Source organism: Heterodontus francisci, chromosome 26 (assembly GCF_036365525.1).
Source record: "Heterodontus francisci isolate sHetFra1 chromosome 26, sHetFra1.hap1, whole genome shotgun sequence".
NCBI lineage: Eukaryota > Metazoa > Chordata > Chondrichthyes > Heterodontiformes > Heterodontidae > Heterodontus > Heterodontus francisci.
The window spans coordinates 70,031,006-70,051,426 of NC_090396.1; the positions used below are offsets into that span (position 1 = coordinate 70,031,006).

Here is a 20,421-nt window from a genome sequence, read left to right on the forward strand (position 1 = left end):
AGTCTTTGCTCATCACTCAGACCTCTGTCATTAGTGGCCAGCCTTGCAGCTCATCTGTGTACTATTTCTAGCTTGTGAATATCTCCCCTGTATTTCAGTGACCAGAACTTCACACAGTGCTCCCAAGATGTGGGTTGCATGTAGTTCTGTTTAGTTTGAGCATGATTTTTCTCTGACTTACACCCAACTATTGTGGCTACATAGTTCAACATTAATTATGTTTTGCAGTGGTGGGGCATGTTGAACATTGTCTATTCTGCAGTGATTGAGGAGAACCTACTAAGACTCCTGGATCTTTCAGCTTCAACATTAGCTATTTCAGGCATTCATAGAACAATGCTGCTTGAAATGGAGCAGTTTTCAACATACATAATCACCTATTTTTACTAATTGGCAGCAACTGTTTGGCCCACACATCTTGTCCAGTTCACTTTAGAAGCATAGTACAGTACAGAAAGCAACCATTTGGCCCATCAAGTCTGCACTAGCTGTTTTGCAGAGCAATCCATTTAGTTCCACTCCCCATAATCCCTGAAATTTTTCCACATATATTTAACCAATTTCCTTTTGATGGCTATTATTGAATCTGTATCCACCACTTCATAAGGCATTGCAAATCCTAATCATTCATTGCATAAAAGTTTTCCTCATGCCTCTGTTGGTTCTTTTGCCAGTCACCTTAAATCTGTGCCATCTAATTACTCACCCTTTAGCCATTTGAAAGTTACTCTCAACTCTAAATGCATTGTGATTTTAAACATCTCTAACAAATCATCTTTGCTCTAAGGAGAACAACCCCAGTTTCCACAGTCTATCCATGTAACTGTACTCCCTCATCCCTGGAATCTTGTCTTTACCCTCCCCAAAGCCTTCATGTCCTTCTAAAAGTGTGGTGGCTAGAATGTGACATAATACTCCAACTGGGACCAAACTAGGTTTAACATAACTTCCTGGCTTTTGTACTCTATGCCTTCATTTATAAAGCCGAGAATCCCATGTTTATTATTGACCAACCTATTCTGCCGCTTTCAAAGATTTGTGCAGACAACCCCAGGTCTCTCTTTTCCTGCACCCCTTTTAAAATTGAACCATTTAGCACGTATTTTGTCATCTCATCGTGTCACCTCGCACCTTTCTGCGGTGACGTTCATCTGCAATGGGTGGGATTTTTATTTAAATGAGGGTGAGAACAGGGGTATGTGGTCGCTTAAACCTGCCCCTCAGGTCTGCGTGCCGGTTTCCTGACGTGAAACTGACAACCTCAAAGTTTAAAAGGTGTGCTGAGAGGCGGAGAAGGAAACCCACCTGAGATTGATAAATGGCCAGTTAAGCTTCCTAATGAGCTTGTAAGCTTGTTAACGGCCGGTTTTGAATTTTCTTCTTAAGGCACAGGATCTGTGGAGGGTCTCAACCACGATGAGAAGGTGCAAACAGTGGAGAGCAAGTTGAATGGCAGAGCAGCAGTAAAGAGGGAAGGCTCAGAGAAGGCCCTCATTCACAGGGAACCAGTTGTACAAAGTCTGGAGAATTGTCTGTCATATCTCCACTCTTGACAAGGGCAGTTTGGGGGGGTGAGGTGAGATGGGTCCTGCTTATGGGTTCATGAGGTGAGGTCAGGAAGACTGCACGTTCCACTCCCTAAACATCCAGCCGGTGTGCAACCACAGCAAGAGCTTCCTGCAGGTGTGCACACTATACTGGAAGCTGCCATGATGCCTTCATCCTCTGGCAATTGCAGGTGCTGCAGCTCTTCATGGAGCAATTGGAAATACACCAGGGCCATTCTGATCAATACACAGTCTGCATGACATTTGGAGAGATCCTCCTTAAACTGAGTGACTGCAAGAATCTGTTAAGCACAAAGGTCAGCAACTTTCCAGTGGTACAAACACTGCAAGGCTCCATGTCCTCCTGCCACATTCTTCCCCAATGCAATCCTTTGTCCTATGGACCCTTATTTTCTATTCTCTTGCCTTTCACCATGATGAAATGAAAACCCAAGAGTCTACCTTAGTGCAACAACATGCCCAATGCTTTATCATATGATAGTTTGATGTCTTGTACAACAGAAACACCCACATAGTTACATTACTGACGTGGTGGCCTGCACTCATGGCCATCCCTGCAAGTTGCTCCCTCTATGGTTGAGGTTGAGAGGTGGAGATAGACACTTGTTAGTGCCATCTGGCACTGAGATTCCTGTGAATCACAGGCCATAATTATATAAAAGCTTCGCCTGTCAGAGGGTCTGTGGAGGCAGATGATGATGCCAGAGTACCGTACAGGGTGGCTATCACAGCCCTTTCATGGCATCCTTGATTGCTAGAGGCAGCTGGTATGCATTTTGTGCTTTTTGCTGAATCCATTCTAAATTAACAGCACAAATCCCTGTGCATTCTACTCAGCACTCCCTATTAAAGCAGCTTTCAACATAGATATCTGAGCTCTGATCAGAATCCTTTTTTAAATAAGTAAATGGATCAGTTTTGCAAATGTTTATTGGACTACTAAGTGGTAAATGCTAATCAATCCAGAGTGTCTGATTCTTCTTTGAAATTGCAACAAGGAACCAGCTTCCCAAACAGGCACCTGTTTTATTAGGGAATGAGTTTGTGCCACAGCAAAAGGAATGTTAGTTCTGCAGTTAAGTTGATTGAATCTAAATGGAATGCAAGAGCCAGTACAAAATGTAAACAAGTGAATTTTGTTTTTAGAAGTTGCAATTATTTATTTGTAGGAGACAAAAATTGTAGAAGACATTGAATTTCACACCATATTAACTGAACACTCAGCTTTACTTCTCAAATTAAACATACAGCTGAAGTATGAAGATTCACAATTGCATCTCATCTTTTACAAATCAGATCCACCATTAATACCATGTTAAACTTTAAAAATAATTAAGAGCAAAGGAAAAAATTTACATTAAAATCTGGCATTTAAATTTTATATAGAAATGGATGGGCAGAAGCTAAGTCATATTTAATATGTCATGTTTCTGGAAGATAGGATTCTGATTTCAGCAGAAAGTACACTGTAATCCAGGAGTCAGTCCAGCTGCAATTCCCATATCGCTTTTTGAATCCTAGAAGTCAACAGGAGGAAAAAGTTGGTGAAATTAAGTAATTGGTACAACAAAGTGAGACAGATGTCATTAATTTGGGTCAGCAATAGCACTCCTGCCCACTCCAGAACTTCACAATCTTAGTCTACACTCATCTGAAATTAAACAAGGAAGTATTGCTGAAAATAGATACATGTCAAATCTTTTAGTATTGCACTCATCATGACAATCCGCAAGAATACCAATGTAAGGGGAAACTATACCGTACGAGAAGAGTGCTTTTCTGTCAATTTAGCTTGTAAAAGATCCCGTAGTGCTATTCAGAGCAGTGTTCTAGACAATAATTCTAGAACATATTAACAGCGCAGTGGTTAGCACTGCAGCCTCACAGCTCCAGAGACCCAGGTTCGATTATGAGTACTGCCTGTGTGGAGTTTGCAAGTTCTCCCTGTGACCGCGTGGGTTTTCACCGGGTGCTCCAGTTTCCTCCCACAGCCAAAGACTTGCAGGTGATAGGTAAATTGGACATTGTAAATTGCCCCTAGTGTAGGTAGGTGGTAGGGAATATGGGATTACTGTAGGGTTAGTATAAATGGGTGGTTATTGGTCGGCACAGACTTGGTGGGCCGAAGGGCCTGCTTCTGTGCTGTATTTCTAAATAAAATAAAAAAATAAAATTTATCTCATGGCTGCATTCGCTGACACTGCTACCACTAGGTGGTACTGCAGTGGCACATGCACAAATGCAGCCTCTGCTACTAAAATGTCACTGTGACATCAGACAGCTGCCAGGACTAAAAATGGCGCTGCTCAAATAATCACACAAAGACAACCTAAACACATGGCAGCACACAATGGCCAGAGGGAGACAGTGAGCGAGCAGGCCGGGGAGAAGAGCGCACCCGTCACCAAGGTCTTCGGCCGTTCTCCCCACCGCGCTATGTGATGATGTCATCTGCACATGCGCCAACCAGTCCTGACACTGCAGAACAGCGCATGCGCAGAGAGTAGGAGCCAATCTGCGCACGTGCACGGACTGGCGCAGTCTGACGATGTCAGCTGCCGGCTGCATTACCAATATATCACTGTTATCTCAAGAAATGCTGGAACCACTCAGCAGGTCTGGCAACATCTGTGGAAAGAGAAGCAGAGTTAACGTTTCGGGTCTGTGACCTGAAACGTTAACTCTGCTTCTCTTTCCACAGATGCTGCCAGACCTGCTGAGTGGTTCCAACATTTCTTGTTTTTATTTCAGATTTCCAGCATCTGCAGTATTTTGCTTTTAATCACTGTTATCTCATTACTGTTAGTGGGACTGTGTACACAAATTAACTGCTGTATTGGTCTACACAAATGCTTGAAACTCTATCAGCACAGTACTCAATGATTTTAAAAGTATGTTCACTCAGGAGTAGATTCAGAATTTGCAAAGCAGGATTAAATTTGTTTTATTAGATTGCCAATAGGTACATAAAAATTCATCTGGAAACAGGCCATTTGTCCAAAGCAGACCATGCTGGTTTTGTCCTCCACATGAACAGTAGTTTTATTTATTCATTCCCACAGTCCCCGATTCCCTTTTCTTCAGATCACCTCCATCCTATTACAAGTTGACGTGGTATCCATTTCAGTCACTAACTCTGGTAGTGCATTCTACAGCCTCAAATTCTCTTTTCTAAAAAGGCTCCTTCTGCTCGAAATGTATGCCCCCACCCGCTCAACCATTAGGTTCCATTTCATTTCCACACGTCCCATTCCCTTCAGTAGAGAAATAATTGAACATTTTAATTTACCTGTTATCATAGCTTCTCCATCTGCAGTTCCTACCAGTTAGTTTTGCAGATTTATAAATTCATAATCTAGAAAAAAAGTTAAAATTTAGTACACAGAAAGAAAGTGATTGAAAATAAAAACCAGCACTTAGTGTAGTGTAGTTTTTACTGACTGGAATCAGATCTTAGTCTTCTTCATCTGCATCAGAAGTCTAACACGTGTAAAGAATCATCATATCCAGTCGAGCACAATTTCAAGATGACTGAAAACAAATCGGGGAAATAAACGCATGACATAAATGTCCCCAAAACACTGGCTACTTTATAATTATACAAAAACCCGCAAGTAACCCCATTTTCTCAACTCACTCACCCCAAGGCCTAGGCGCTCATCTTGGGACACAGCCTCCGCGAGGTGCCTGGTAGCGGCCCAGGAGACATGGTCACCACCTCCATCGGGTCAGATCCGGGCCCGAATCCGGCAAACAAGCCCCAAACCGTGTGCCAAGCAACTGGAGGCTTGGGCCTGGGCCTGGGCCTCCTCCTACTCTACAGATCCAAATCGAAAACAGATGATTTAATATTACAAACTTCAAGCGCTTAAATCATGATATAAAAACGTTTTCGGAAAGAAAATTATCTCTATAACATACCGAATGACACCGTTAAGTAAAACAATGTACTGCTGCACCGATGCAGACGAATTTCATTCCCTCAGTCAACCCGCTCCCACATTCAGCCATTTCACCGCTGCCATTGACACAGATACAGCCGCTTCACCTTGACGCACTTCCTGCACCAGCCAATCCATCCGGTTCTACTCATCCTTCCCAGTCCAATGACTGATGGCGCACGGCTGGATGACTAATAGTGTACAGACCCAAATAGCTTTAGAAAGACTCAATTTCAATCATTACTCGTAACTTAACGTATTTGCTCGGATCGAATCTGGAGTCAGACAGGGCTGTCTTCTCTCCCGGTCTTGGCTGTTTGCTGCATCGAACCCTGAGCTGAGTCCTTCAGGAAGGATGCAGACATTAGCGGGGTGACAATCACAGGCAGCAGCGGCACGCAGATGAAAGCCTCCCTGTACATGGGAGATGTTGTGATTTTCTGTTCGGATCCGCTGTCCATTCGCAGGCTGATGAGTGTCTGCGACCAGTTCGAACTGGCTACGGGAGCCAAAGTAAATGCCGGCAAGAGAAAGGCCATGTTCTTTGTGAACTGAGCCGACCAATCCTTTGTCCCCTTCACCATCAGGTCAGAGTACCTGAAGGTGCTGGTGATATGGTTCAGAGGGGCTGGGACATGCGCCAAAAACCGGAAGGAATGTGTAGCCATGGTAAAACAGAAACTGGGCATGTGGGAGCAGTGTTCTCTTTCCATTATTGGGTAAGAACCTGGTCATCAGGTGCGAGGCGCTCACATTGTTACTGTATGTGGCACAGGTCTGGCCCATACCCTACTCCTGCACCCTGGTGGTCACCCGAGCCATCTTCCGCTTTATCCAAAGATCGAAAATGCACCGGGTCCACATTGTTCAAACCTCTGGATAAAGGGGAAGAAAACATACCCAATGTCGCCCTCATCCTGATGACCACCTTTGTGTGTGGCTGCATCAAGCTGTGCGTGGAGCCCCAGTACGCAAACACCAAGTGTCACTGCATGCTGAGGTTCTATCTGTCCCTGGTGCTGTGAAGGTTGGGTCTGGTCACATTGCCGCGGAACGTTCCATCCAGTTGGACCGTGCCGTACTTCCTATCCTTCGTGGAAAAGTTTGTGCAGAAAAACACCTTTGACCACAAGTCCATCAGGCAGTAGTCTGCACGGAATGTTCTCAAGGCCCTGTTGGTAAAGGAGATGGTGAATCCTGTCAGATGTTTCCCAGAGCAGACTGTCAAAGTCATTTGGCAGAATGCCTCATCGCCAGAACTTTCAAACAAGCATCAAGACCTAGCTTGGCTGGTGGTGAGAAGGGCCCTCCCCGTCAGATCCTTCCTGCATGCCTGGAGTCTCATTGCCTCTGCACGCGGCCCTCGAGGTGGCTCTGGTGGGGAAGAGACCGTTTGTCCACCTCCTTCTGGAATGCACCTTGAAAAAGCAGGTGTGAAAAGGGATGCAGTGGTTTAAGTCGAGGTTCATCCCGAACAGCTCCATAACGTAGGACTCTGTGCTCTACGGGCTGTTCCCAGGGACGCACACCGAGATAAACATTAGTTGCTGCTGGAGGACCATCAATTTGGTGAAAGATGCTGTTTGGTCTGCCCGAAACTTGCTGATCTTCCAGTGCAAAGAGTTGTTGCACTGTTGACCGAGTGTTGCAGACTGGAACGTTCCAAGGTTCAGGTCAACATGCTGAGGGACGCACTAAAGCTTGGGGTAGCTGCCGCAAAGGCTCAATGGAGAAAGGCCACTGTGTAAAGTTCTCCCGCCATAGGTTGCCGAGGGGCTGGAACCCGTGTAAAAACCCCTCGGGCTGTAAGCACCAACAATGTTTTTGCTGTGTATTGCTGTACCTTGCAGATCAAGAGTTGTGAGGCAACTCATGTTCTGTATCGAAGGAATCTGATCTCTATTGTACATTCCAAAATGTCAAATTTGATCTGGTTAGTAATGTATTTTTTACAAATTTTTATGAATAAAGTATATTTTTGGGAAAAAAAGTATTTGTTCCAGCCAAAGTTTAGAATGAGACTGGGCTTTGTGAAATTACAGTTAAATTAGCTTGGAATAAAATCTGAATGTGCTGTGAGCGTTGCCTTGCATAAAATAATTTAATTTAATGTAACAAAAATAAATAAGGTCGGAGGCATGTATGCTGCAATATGGATTTAGGTCCTGCCCTGTATTTAAAATATCCCAGCCTAGTGGATAAAGGACAAAATATAAGAGCATTTTGAATTATTGCTATTAATATTGTAATTACAGGTCAATTTTAGCAAGTGTTGACTCACTAGTATCAAGCAGCAAAATGGAGTGGAATCTTCCTTTCCAGAAAGGCTGCTGAATACCATAATTCACTTAAAACCCATAATGACCATTTAAAAGCTTGCATTTATCTCACACCTTTAAAGTAAAAAATTTGTCTGGAACGGAGGACGCTGAGGGGAGATTTAATTGAGATGTATAAAATTATGAGGGGCCTAGATAGAGTTGATAAGATTTGTTTTTATTCGTTCATGGGATGTGGGCGTCTCTGGCTAGACCAGCATTTATTGCCCATCCATATTTGCCCTTGAACTGAGTGGCCATTTCAGAGGGCATTTTAAGAGTCACGTTGCTGTGGATCTGGAGTCACATGTAGGCCAGGCCAGGTAAGGACAGCAGATTTCCTTCCCTAAAGGACATTAGTGAACCTGATGGGTTTTTACAACAATCGACAATGTCTTCATGGTCACACTAGACTAGCTTTTTAATTCCAGATTTATTAATTGAATTCAAATTTCACCATCTGCCGTGGTGGGATTCAAACCCATGTCCCCGGAGCATTACCCTGGGCCTCTGGGATGCCAGTCCAGTGACATTACCACTACGCCATCGCCTCCCCCTGCATGGACCTATTTCCCTTAGCAGAGAGGCCATAACCAGGAGGCATAGATTTAAAGTAATTAGCAGAAGGATTAGAGGGGAGTTAAGAATTTTTTCTACCCAGAGTGTGGTGGGATCTGGAACTCACTGCCTGAAAGGGTGGGAGAAGCAGAAACCCTCATCGCATTTAAAAAATACTAGGATATGCATTCAAAGTGCTGTAATCTACAGGGCTATGGACCAAGAGCTGCAAAGTGGGATTAGCCTGGAGAGCTCTTTTTCAGCCAGCAAAGATACGATGGGTCAAATGGCCTCCTTCTGTGCTGTAAATACCAAGGGACTTCACAGAGACATAATCAGAAAAGAATGAAAACCGAGGAAAAGACCCCAATATTAGGAGGAGTGACCAAAACATAGGTCAAAGAGTTGGGTTTTAAGGAGGGTCAAAGAAAGAATGGGATATAGCAAGACTGGGGGGGGGGGGGGGGGGGCAGTAGGGAATTCCCAGGTGTTCCCTAGATCGCTGAAGGCTATGATTGGGGAAAGGAGGAGCTAATTTGCACAAGGCTGGAGTAAGTAAAATGGAGAGCTGGGAGTTACAGAGATAGAAAGGGGTGAGGCCAAGGGATTCAAACAATAAGATGCGAGGACAGAGTTAGATGAGTGACCGGGACCTGATGCAAGATAGGATATAGGCAGCAGAGCTAAAGTTTATGGAGAGTGGAGGATGGAAAGCCAGTGAGGAGAGCATTGCAATAGTTGCACCTAGAGGTGACAAAGCCATGGATGAGCATTTCAGCAGCAGATGAGCTTAGGCATGAGCAGAGACAGGCAGAAGTGGAAGTAAGTAATCTTTGTGTTGAAGATATGGGGTCGGAAGCTCAACCCAGCATCAGATAGGATACTTAAGTCCTGAAAAGTCTGGTTCAGTCTCAGACAATGGTCAAAGAAAGAGATGTAATCAATAACAAGAATATGGAATTTGTTATGGGGGCTGAGGATGATACCTCCAGGCTTCCCAATGTTTAACAGGAGGAAATTGTGACTTATTCACAACTGGATGTCAGAACAGACAACTAAAAGCACAGAGGCAGTGAAGGGATCAAAAGCTGCTGGAGAGAGGGTGGTGACTTTGTTGATGTCCTGTACTCTAGGATTTAATTCACTCGGTTCTCAAGAAACAAATTATCCTCAATTTACAATAACTTCTATTTATATATCCCGTTTAACTGACATTGTCACTGTAGATGGAACCTGACCTCTTTGCTGATGATGATGTTGCTAAGGGACAGAATGTAGATTGGGCAGAAGACAGAGCTGAGGATGGATTGTTAGTGACTTCAGAGGTAACATTACAGGAATTGGAAGGGGGGACATTGCTAGAGTTGCTGTGCTGTATCAGATAGATAAGAGAACCAAGAGAGAGCAGTTGTATTTAGCTGGACAGTGGAGGAGAGGCATTGGAGGAGAACCATGTCAAAGTCTGTAGAGACAACCATGGTCTCAGTCAAAGAAGGTGCAATTTATGACTGATTATAAGGCTATTTTGGTGCTGTGATTACATTGGAAATGTGATTGGAAATATTAAAATATGGACACAATGACCTGATTTCCACTGCTGCTTTCAGCTTTGGTGGTGTCCTGTACTGAAGGTTTTAGCTCACCTAGGTTTCTCAAGAAAAAAAAAATTGTCCTCAATTTACAGTAACTGTTTTAGATATAAATCTTAATAGAAAAAGTATGTCAAGGCACTTCAAAGTTGGGGCTTAGAACCAAGCTGGTGGCTTAAGGCAACGGCATGAGTTTTAAGGAGGTTTTAAAAGTGAGGCGAGATGTAGTGAGGTGGAGAGGCTTGGGGAGAGAGTTCCAGAAATTGGAGGCAAAGATGGTTGAAGTTTCTGTCACAGATAGTAGAGCTGAGGGAGAGGGAAAAGGCATTGCATAGCGGACCAAAATTAGAAGAGTGCAGGGTGTGAACATGTGCTAGAGGAGATTCTAGAGTATGGTGAGAGTGTGAGGGATGAGTAGATGTAAATTTTAAAGATTTGAGGGACGGGGAGACATACAAGTTTGGAAAGGTGAGGGATGATAAGTGAATGGGCTTTCTGCAGTTACTTTTAGTTGGCATCTATGAATTCCATTGCAAGTATCAATTATCCAGCCTCTTCAGTTAATAATGACAGGTAAAGGAGCTACATCAGACAGGCATAAAAATTCCAATATTGCACCTGTCACCCATCTCTCTCAAAAAGCCTATCCTTGACTCCACATTCTGTCCAAATATCACCCTATTTAACATCCTTTTCCTTTGCAAGGTTCTTTTGCATGTCAGTATCTCCTAACTCCCTGCTTGCCTTTCCAATTGCTCCTTGGTCAGAATCCTTTCAGTCCAGTTTCTGCCTAGTCCACAGCACTGAGGCTGCTCTGGTCAATGACACCAATTACATCTTTTTTAATTGGAACCACACGGTGCTCTTTGTCCTCCCCGACATCACTGAAGCATTCAACACAGTTGGCCACTCAATTCCCCCTTCATACCTAGCCTTTGTGGTCTTTCTCTATGGCACTGGTATTGCTTGGTTCCATTACCATCAGTCCCAATGTAGCCAGAACATCTCTTATAATGGCTTCTCTTCCTGCCATTTCACAGTCACCTCTAGAATTCCCCAGAGTTCCATCCACCTTGTCTTTTTGCTTATCTAGATGCTGTCCCTCAGTGACATTATCAATGGGTATTGCAGTAGCTCCCACATGTATTCTGACAACACCCATCTCTACCTTTGTACCACCAACCATGACTCAGTGATCACCACTGCTACCTATTCTCTTGTCCATTAGGTTGTCGATGAGCAAACCAACATCAGCAAGACATCTGTAAACAGAAGTCTGTTAAAGTTTCAGGTGTAGATTCCCTCTTCCAGTTCTAACCAAGCATGTACAACCAAAGTTTTCTGCTTTATTTCCACTTTACAGATGCTGACAGACTTTCTGTTTTTATTTCAAACTAGCAGAGATCCGCAAAACATTTGCGGTCAAATTAGTATTTTCATTGCAACAGTACTTATTTAAATACAGGATTTCTAGTTATTCCTTCACCAAAGACTTTAACAGAACCAAAACTTCTCACCCTGGAAAAAAAGTCACATAAAGCTGTCCATATGTAAAAACAGGCCTAGGAATATAAATACAAATTTTGTCAAGAGTCTAGCCTTGTGACTTGTTTATAGTCAGAATATGAATGGCTAATTGGTAACTGTTTTCTCCAGAGTTGAAATGAGATGTTTACATCTGATGGGCTTAATATAATTTGAGGAATAAACACTCTATTCCCTTGAAATCTGCCTGTTATAATTTCAGCATCTATCATCAAAGAATACAGTTTCCTAACTACCAATCTTGTTCCATGATAAAGTCCTTGTTTAGGATTGACGTTTTGTAGCAACATTATAACTGCTCCTTCCTTGAGTCTAAGTTTGTGTGGGGCATGTCCATTGGAGTTATTCTCAAGAAACAAATTATCCTCAATTTACAATAACTTCTATTTATATATCCCGTTTAACTGACATTGTCACTGTAGATGGAACCTGACCTCTTTGCTGATGATGATGTTGCTAAGGGACAGAATGTAGATTGGGCAGAAGACAGAGCTGAGGATGGATTGTTAGTGACTTCAGAGGTAACATTACAGGAATTGGAAGGGGGGACATTGCTAGAGTTGCTGTGCTGTATCAGATAGATAGAAACTCTGGAGGGTATAGAAGGTATCGTTTTCTTCGTCTATAGAAACAACACTGATGTATTTTACTTCATCTGACAACTTTTCTACAACTTTTTCATTCAAATCTACTGAACCTTCATTTTTAGCACAAAGAATCGCTTTTGACTAATAAATTGTATCAAATAATTGTCCCATCATTTTGCCACACTTAACCAATTCCATCTCATCCATCCCCTCCCATGCCACCCTTCTCATGCCATCCCCATCTCATTCCTTTTTCCCCTCTCATGCCATCCCCATCCCATTCCTTCCACCCCTACCATGCCATCCCCATCCCTCCCATCAATCACTTCCTTTACCACATTGAAACAATCTCTCTAGCCAGGGTAACTTTGCTGTTGGGCACCTCTTGCCTTTCACTGTTTATGTTTTCCATCAACCCCCACCAATCCTGCCAGCTGCACATGCTGTAATCCTCCATGTGCCTGTGCCTGGTGCAGGCACCAGGCACAGCCCACCAAATCCACCCACCAACAGAGGTGCCCCTTAAACTAACCAATCCAAACAGTCCGGACAGGCAAAATCTGACATTATTATCATAGATTTGCAGTTCCCCCCTTATTTTAATTACTAACTTCCTCTGTTGCTAAAACTACTTCCAAGAAGCTCAGTTTCCTTTTTATGTGCCAAATCCTTTTTTTCCTCTTTATTCTCTACAAAGAGTGACTGCCAAGACTGAATATTTCTCCCCTCTCTGGGAATCCTCTTCAAACATCTCTCTTGCATTCCTGGACAAGGTAGGAGAAAGACTTGTCATCTGACGAGCAATTTCTTTTTCACCTCTAGTCTCTCTCTCTTGTAGGACTTGGACCAGCCATATTCCTCAGCTTTATTGTTCTTTTTCTCCACATTCCATCCTCACGATAAAAGCAAAATTCACGAATGAAGAAGTGAAAAGAGTCTTTCATTCTCCACAGTGGAAGAAATAGTAAAATCAAATTGCAGATATTCATTTCCCCATATAAACAATATTTTAAAGTGGTAGTTATCAAGTTTCTTACTTTCTTTTTGAAATTAATTGCCAAATTATTCTTATATAAAAGCAAAATACTGTGGATGCTGGAAATCTGAAATAAAAACAAGAAATGCTGGAACCATTCAGCAGGTCTGGCAGCATCTGTGGAAAGAGAAGCAGAGTTAACGTTTCGGGTCAGTGACCCTCAGTTCCGAAGAAGGGTCACTGACCCGAAACGTTAACTCTGCTTCTCTTTCCACAGATGCTGCCAGACCTGCTGAATGGTTCCAGCATTTCTTGTTTTTATGCCAAATTATTCTTCCTACTCTTCATTCCAAGCTGAATTGATCTGTATCTGTCACTAAGGAGACATAAAGTCTCATAACTTTTGAAAATATTTGGACAGATAGAGCACTTTTATTTGAAAGACCAGTTTTCATATCAGTGTTCTGACATAAAGATGTGCCCAGTTTCAGTCTGTAAAGCAGAACTATTTTTGAAATTGGAAGTGAAAGAAGCTGTGAAACTGACTCAATCTGTTTACAGATGTTTCATGTGAAACTACTTCAAACCTGAATCAACATAAAATAAATTCTTACTAAATTCTAGGCCACCTGCCACAGTTTCAAGTAATGTGACAAAGCCTGAATTATCACCTCCTTGACTTTAACCTTCAAATTGTATCTTTGATCCTGGGTCAGATTGGCTCATTGATTTCAATAATAAATGTTCCCTGTAGTAGAATGAACTGGTTTATTCTTTTGTGAAAACATTGATCCAATTAACTAACAAACATAACCAGCAACAAGTAAAAAAACTGCAGATGTTGGAAATCAGAAATATTAACCGAAAATGCTGGAAATGCTCAGCAGGTCAGGCAGATTTCTGCAGAGAAAGATGAGTTAACATTTACTATGTTGACTCTTCATTACAACAGAATAAACAAACCTGTTTGACTTGTACATTCAAAATGTTTTTCTAGTTCAATGGAGAAACTTGTATACTTTATCTTGGAGAAATCTGTCTTCTATATCAGTGGGAATTTCTGCACCTTCTTCCTCTTTTAGATGTATCTGTGATTACGTTTTGTTTGAGAAATGACACAGCACAGAGTCCCGGGGTTTGCTGTTTGTGGCATATATGGTTAAAAAGCCGCAGCAAGAAACCAAAATGAGTCTGAAACCAATTGATCAACGTGCTGGAGTTTGAAAGAAGGCTGAATTAACAAAGGAGTAACTGGAACCTTTGTTTATCAATTTGACAGTTAATTGGTGTAAATCAGAAAGCTGGTTCATTAAGAGTTATTAAAAGTCAAACTGAACATTCTTTTTATATTTTATCATTTTAAACTTTAAGGGCTGAATTTTACTGGCCCCTCGACGTCGCGGGTCGTGGCGTGGGAGCTGGTAAAATTTTGCCGGGAGAGGTCTGCCTCGACCCGCGACGTCGAGAAGGGCCCACCACATATTACCGGCGGCGGGGAGACCGCGATGCGGGTTGAAGGGCAAAATGTTGATGGTTCGGGGGAAAAGTTTGGGTATTTGAAAAATCAATTGTTGATCATTTCGGGCAATGAAATGGCGGGGGAAGGGCCTTCATCACTTAATTTTATATTTAATAAAAATTACTAATGATTTCCCTTTAAAAATTAAAATTAATTATAAGGGTGGGTTCGGGAGGAGGGTTTGCATACCTCCAGTAGAGTGCGCCGCTGTGAACTGCGGTAAGCTCGTAAAATTCAGGCCTAAATGCTTGCTGATGGTTATACTTTCCGCTGTGGTTGGTTTATAAGTGAAATTACTAGTTGTATTAACCTGTGAAATATTGTGGTATAATATGTAGTGTTTAAAAATAACTGATTATTGGTACATATGGCATGGGTAAAGTACAAAAAAACTGTTCTGGATCAGGAGAAAATGGATACAGTTTTCTCTCTGCCTTTCTTTCCTCCTTTAGGATACTCCTTAAAACATAAGCTTCTAGTCATCTGTCCTAATATCTCCTTATGTGGCATAATGTCAAATTTTGTCTGATAACAGTCCTGTGGAACGCCTTGGGATGTTTTACTGTGATAACGGTGCTATATAAATACAAGTATTTTTTTTCGTTTGGGGCTTGGGCTGATAAGTGGAAAGCAACATTTGTGCCACACAAGTGCCAGGCAATGACCATCTCCTCTTGACGTTCAATGGCATTACCATCGCTGAATCCTCCACTATCAACATCCTGTGGGTTACCATTGACCAGACATTTAACTGGATCAGCCATACAAATCCTGTGGCTACAAGAGCAGGTCAGAGGCTGGGAATCCTGCGGTGAGTAACTCACCTCCTGACCCCCCAAAGCCTGTCCACCATCTACAAAGCACAAGTCAGGAGTGTGATGGAATACTCTCCAGTTGCCTGGATGGGTACAGCTCCAACAACACTCAAGAAGCTCGACACCATCCAGGACAAAGCAGCCCGCTTGATTGGTACCCCATCCACCACCTTCAACATTCACTCCCTCCACCCCTGACGCACAGTGGCAGCAGTGTGTACCATCTACAAGATGCACTGCAGCAACTCACCAAGGCTCCTTCGACAGCGCCACCCAAACCCGCGACCTCTACCAACTAGAAGGACAAGGGAGCAGATGCTTGGGAACACCACCACCTGCAAGTTCCCTTCCAAGCCTCACACCATCCTGACTTGGAACTATATTGCCGTTCCTTCACTGTTGCTGGGTCAAAATCCTAGAAATCCCTTCCTAACAGCACTGTGGGTGTACCTTCACCCCAAGGACTGTGATAGTTCAAGAAGGCAGCTCACCACCACCTTCTCAAGGGTAATTAGGGATGGGCAATAAATGCTGGCCTAGCCAGTGATGCCCACATCCCATGAATGAATTAAAAAAACCTACCCACTGCTACTTGTTACCTTCTGACTGTTGCCAACTACCTGCCCATTGCTGTCTACCCACTGCTACCTGTTATCTGCCCACTGCTACCTGCCATTGCTGCCAGATTCCTGCCCACTGTTACCTGCCAGCTGTTACCACCTCTGTGACTTTCGCTGCCTGACTTTATGTTGAATCATGGAATCATAGAATGGTTAAGGCACAGAAGGCCATTCGGCCCATAATGTCTGTGCCGGCTCTTTGCAAGAAGAATTCACCTAGTCCCACCCGCCTGCCATTTCCCTGTAGCCCTGCAAATTTTTCTCTTCAGATAATTATCCAGTTCTCCTTTGAAGGCCTCGATTGAATTGACCTCCACCACACTCTCAGGCAGAGCACTCCAGAACCACTTGCTGTTTAAAAATATTTTCCTCATGTTGCTGTTGCTTCTTTTGCCAATCACCTTCAATCTATGTCCTCTGGTTCGAGATACTTCGCCAGTGGGAACAGTTTCTCTCTATCTACTCTGTCCAGACCCCTCATGATTTTGAACATTGATATCAAATCTCTTCTTAAACTTCTCCAAGGAGAACAGCCCCAGCTTCTCCAGTCTATCCATGTAACTGAAGTCCCTCATCCCTGGAACCATTCTCGTGATTCTTTTCTGCACCCTCTCCAATGCCTTCACATCCTTCCTAGAATGTGGTGCCCGGGACTGGACACAATATTCCAGTTGAGGCCGAACCAGTGTTTTATACAGGTTTATCATAACTTCCTTGTTTTTGTCCTCTATGCCCTTATTTCGAAAGCCCAGGATCCTGTATGCTTTATTAACCACTTTCTCAAACTGTCCTGCAATGTTCAATGATTTCTGCACATATACCCCAGGACCCTCTCCTCCTGCAACCACTTTAGAATTGTACCCGTTATTTTATATTGCCTCTCCTTGTTCTTCCTACCAAAATGAATCACTTCACACTTTTCTGCGTTAAATTTCATCTGGCACTTGTCCGCCCATTCCACCAGCATACCTATGTCCTCTTGAAATTTATCACTAAGTTTCTCACAATTCACAATACTTCCAAGTTTTGTGTCATCCATAAATTTTAAATTGTTACTTGCACACCCAAGTCTAGGTCACTAATATCTATCAAGAAAAGCAGGGGTACCAACACCGAACCCTGGGGATCTCCACTATATACCATTCCTGCAGTCTGAAAAACAACTATTCACCACCACTCTCTGTTTCCTGTCACTCAGCCAATATTGTATCCATGCTGCTACTGTTGCTTTCACTCCATGGGCTCTAGCTTTGCTGACAAGCCTGTTATGTGACACTTTATCAAATGCGTCTTGGAAGTTCATATCCACCATATCAACCACATTACCCTCATCAACCCTCTCTGTTACCTCATCAAAAACTTCAAGCAAGTTTCCTTAACTAATTCACATTTGTCCAGGTGACTCTTAATTTTGGCCCAAATCATCATGTCTAAAAGCTTTCCCACCACTGAGCTTAAACTGACTGGCCTATAGTTACTGGGCTTGGCCTTACACCCTTTTTTGAACAAGGGTATAACATTTGCAATTCTCCAGTCCTCTGGCATGACCCCTGTATCTAAGGAGAATTGGAAGATTATGGCCAGTGACTCTACAATTTCCTCCCTTACTTGCCTCAGTATCTTTGGATGCATCCTATCCAGTCCTGCTGACTTATCAACTTTAAGTACAGCCTCTTTATCAGTTTTTAGACCATCCTGTGTCTCAGCTACCTCCTCTTTCACCATGACTTTGGCAGCATCTTCCTCCTTGGTACAGAAAGATGCAAAGTACTCATTTAGTATCTCAGCCATGCCCTCTGCCTCCAGGCATAAATTACCTTTTTGGTTCCTAATCATACCCACTCCTCTTTTTACCACCCTTTTACTATTTATATGCCTACAGAAGATTTTTAGTTTCACTTTTATGTTAGCTGCCAGTCTTTTCCCATATTCAGTTTTTGCTTCTCATTTGTTTTTTCACTTCCCCTCGAAACTTTCTATATTCAGCCTGGATCTTAATTGTATTATCCACCTGACATCTGTCATATGCACCCTTTTTCTGCTTCATCTTACTCTCTATCTCTTTCGTCATCCAGGGACTTCTGGATCTGTTTGCCCTACTTTCTCCCTCGTGGGAATGTACTTTGATTGTACCCGAGCTATCTCCTCTTTAAAGGTCGCCCATTGTTCAGATACAGTTTTGCCTTCCAATCTTTGATCCCAGTTTACTTGGGCCAGATCTGTTCTCATTTCACTGAAGTTGACCCTCTCCCAATTAATTTTCTTTGCTCTGGATTGCTCCCTGTCCTTTTCCATAGCTAATCTAAACCTTATGATGCTCTGGCCACTGTCCCCTAAATGTTCCCCTACTTTTTTTTGTTCGGGATGTGGGCACTGCTGGCTCGGCCAGCATTTATTGCCCATCACTAACTGACATCTGATTCAATTGGCCCCCTCATTCCCCAGAACCAGATCCAGCAATGTTTTTTTTTATTTCCAAAATATACTTTATTCATAAAAATCTGTAAAAAAAATACATTACCAAACAGTTTCAAACAGCACCAAGTCAAAAAATACAAAGTGCAAAGGAGATCAGTTTCCTTCAATACAATCATGAGTTGCCTCCCAACCCTTCCATTTCATTAGTCATGCCATATACGTTTTTACATTTTACAGCAAACAAAAATTTTCATTATACAGTTCAAGGGGTTTCCCATGGATCCAGCCCCTCAGTTCAGCTTGGTGGGGGAACCTTACACTGTGGTCTTTCCCCATTGAGCCTTTGCTGCGGCTGCCCCAAGCTTTAGTGCGTCCCTCAGCACGTAGTCCTGGACCTTGGAATGTGCCAGTCTGCAACATTCGGTCGTGGACAACTCTTTGCGCTGGAAGGCCAGCAAGTTTCGGGCAGACCAAAGGGCGTCTTTCACCGAATTGATGGTCCTCCAGCAGCAGTTGATGTTTGTCTCGGTGTGCGTCCCTGGGAACAGCCCGTAGAGCACAAACACCTGTGTTACAGAGCTGCTTGGGATGAACCTCGACAAAAACCACTGCATCTCTTCCCACACCTGCTTTGCAAAGACACATTCCAGAAGGAGGTGGGCAATCATCTCTTCCCCACCACAGCCACCGCGGGGGCATTGTGCGGAGGGGGTGAGACTTCAGGCATGCAGGAAGGATCTGGCGGGGAGGGCTCTTACCACCAGCCAAGCTACATTTTGGTGCTTGTTTGAAAATTCTGGTGATGAGGCATTCCGTCAAATGACTTTGGCAGTCTGCTCGGGGAAACCAGATCCAGCAATGTCGCCTTCCTCATTGGACTGGAAACATCCCGATGTAGAAAATTCTCTTGAACACACTCTACAAACTCTTGCCCCTCTCTGCCCTTTACACTATTTCTATCCCAGTCCATATTCAGATAAAGTCTCCCATTATAACTACTCTATAATTCTTGCAACTCTGTAATTTCCTTGTAAATTTTTTCCTCTATATTCTTCCCACTAGTTGGTTGACTATAGAATACACCCAGCATTGTAACATGGAGCCACCATCAAACTCCAGCCCAATCCTCTTGTTTGAAAAGATACATTGTTCGGATCATGCCAATGATTGACAGAGGTTATGCACCGCCTCCTCCACCGCGATGACGCATCCCGCCCCCTCCCTTGCCAATGATTGACAGACTTGGCCCCTCCTCCTTGTGGAACTGGCCGCTCGAGTTCATCTCCAGCATTGAGTGAGAACGGCGGACAGCTGGTGCTTCGTTGACCGGCACCAGCGTGGCCATGGCCGGGCTTCGGCCTCCCAGGGTCTCGTTGCTTGTCGTCGGCCTGTTGTGGTCGCTGCTGGCGGTGCTTTGCAGTTTGCCGGCGAAGGTGAGTGTGAGTTGGGGCTGGGGCGTGAGGCAAATCCGCGGCCTCGGGTAAGGCTGAGGCTCGACAGCCACAACAACAAGGCCCGAAGGTGGGAGCAGAGGCAGGGCCTGTGGCGCTGAAGCGCTTAGTAACCGGCATTGGAGACTGACAGGCCCGGGATAACCAGCGGGCCCGTGCCGGGCTGGATCCCGTCCTTTGTTGTGAACAAACCCCAATGAAAATCTGCCCGAGGCCCCCCGATCTCCACCAACCCCCCCCCCCCCGATCTCCACCAACCCCCCCCCCCGATCTCCACCAACCCCCCCCCCCCGATCTCCACCAACCCCCCCCCCCCGATCTCCACCAATCCCCCCCCCCCCGATCTCCACCAACCCCCCCCCCCCGATCTCCACCAACCCCCCCCCCCCGATCTCCACCAACCCCCCCCCCCCCGATCTCCACCAACCCCCCCCCCCCGATCTCCACCAACCCCCCCCCCCGATCTCCACCAACCCCCCCCCCCGATCTCCACCAACCCCCACCCCCCCCGATCTC

General features: G+C 44.0%; 1 protein-coding gene and 1 long non-coding RNA gene across 2 annotated transcripts in view; one reads left to right on the forward strand and one right to left on the reverse strand.

The window, feature by feature from the left end:
* Nucleotides 1-2,721: 2,721 nt before the first annotated feature.
* LOC137384585 (uncharacterized) lies at nt 2,722-5,621 on the reverse strand. Its single transcript, XR_010977622.1, has 4 exons — nt 5,490-5,621; nt 5,210-5,385; nt 4,858-4,923; nt 2,722-3,085 (listed from the first exon to the last, which is right to left on the reverse strand). It is a non-coding gene; the product is annotated as an uncharacterized lncRNA (long non-coding RNA).
* A 14,099-nt stretch (nt 5,622-19,720) lies between these two features.
* Nucleotides 19,721-20,421, forward strand: part of LOC137384447 (serine/threonine-protein kinase/endoribonuclease IRE1-like) — a 113,297-nt gene continuing 112,596 nt past the window's right edge. Inside the window, exon 1 of the mRNA XM_068058518.1 lies at nt 19,721-19,887. Coding sequence (XP_067914619.1) covers nt 19,798-19,887 — 90 coding nt within the window. The 5' untranslated portion in view covers nt 19,721-19,797. The remainder of the gene's footprint in view (nt 19,888-20,421) is intronic.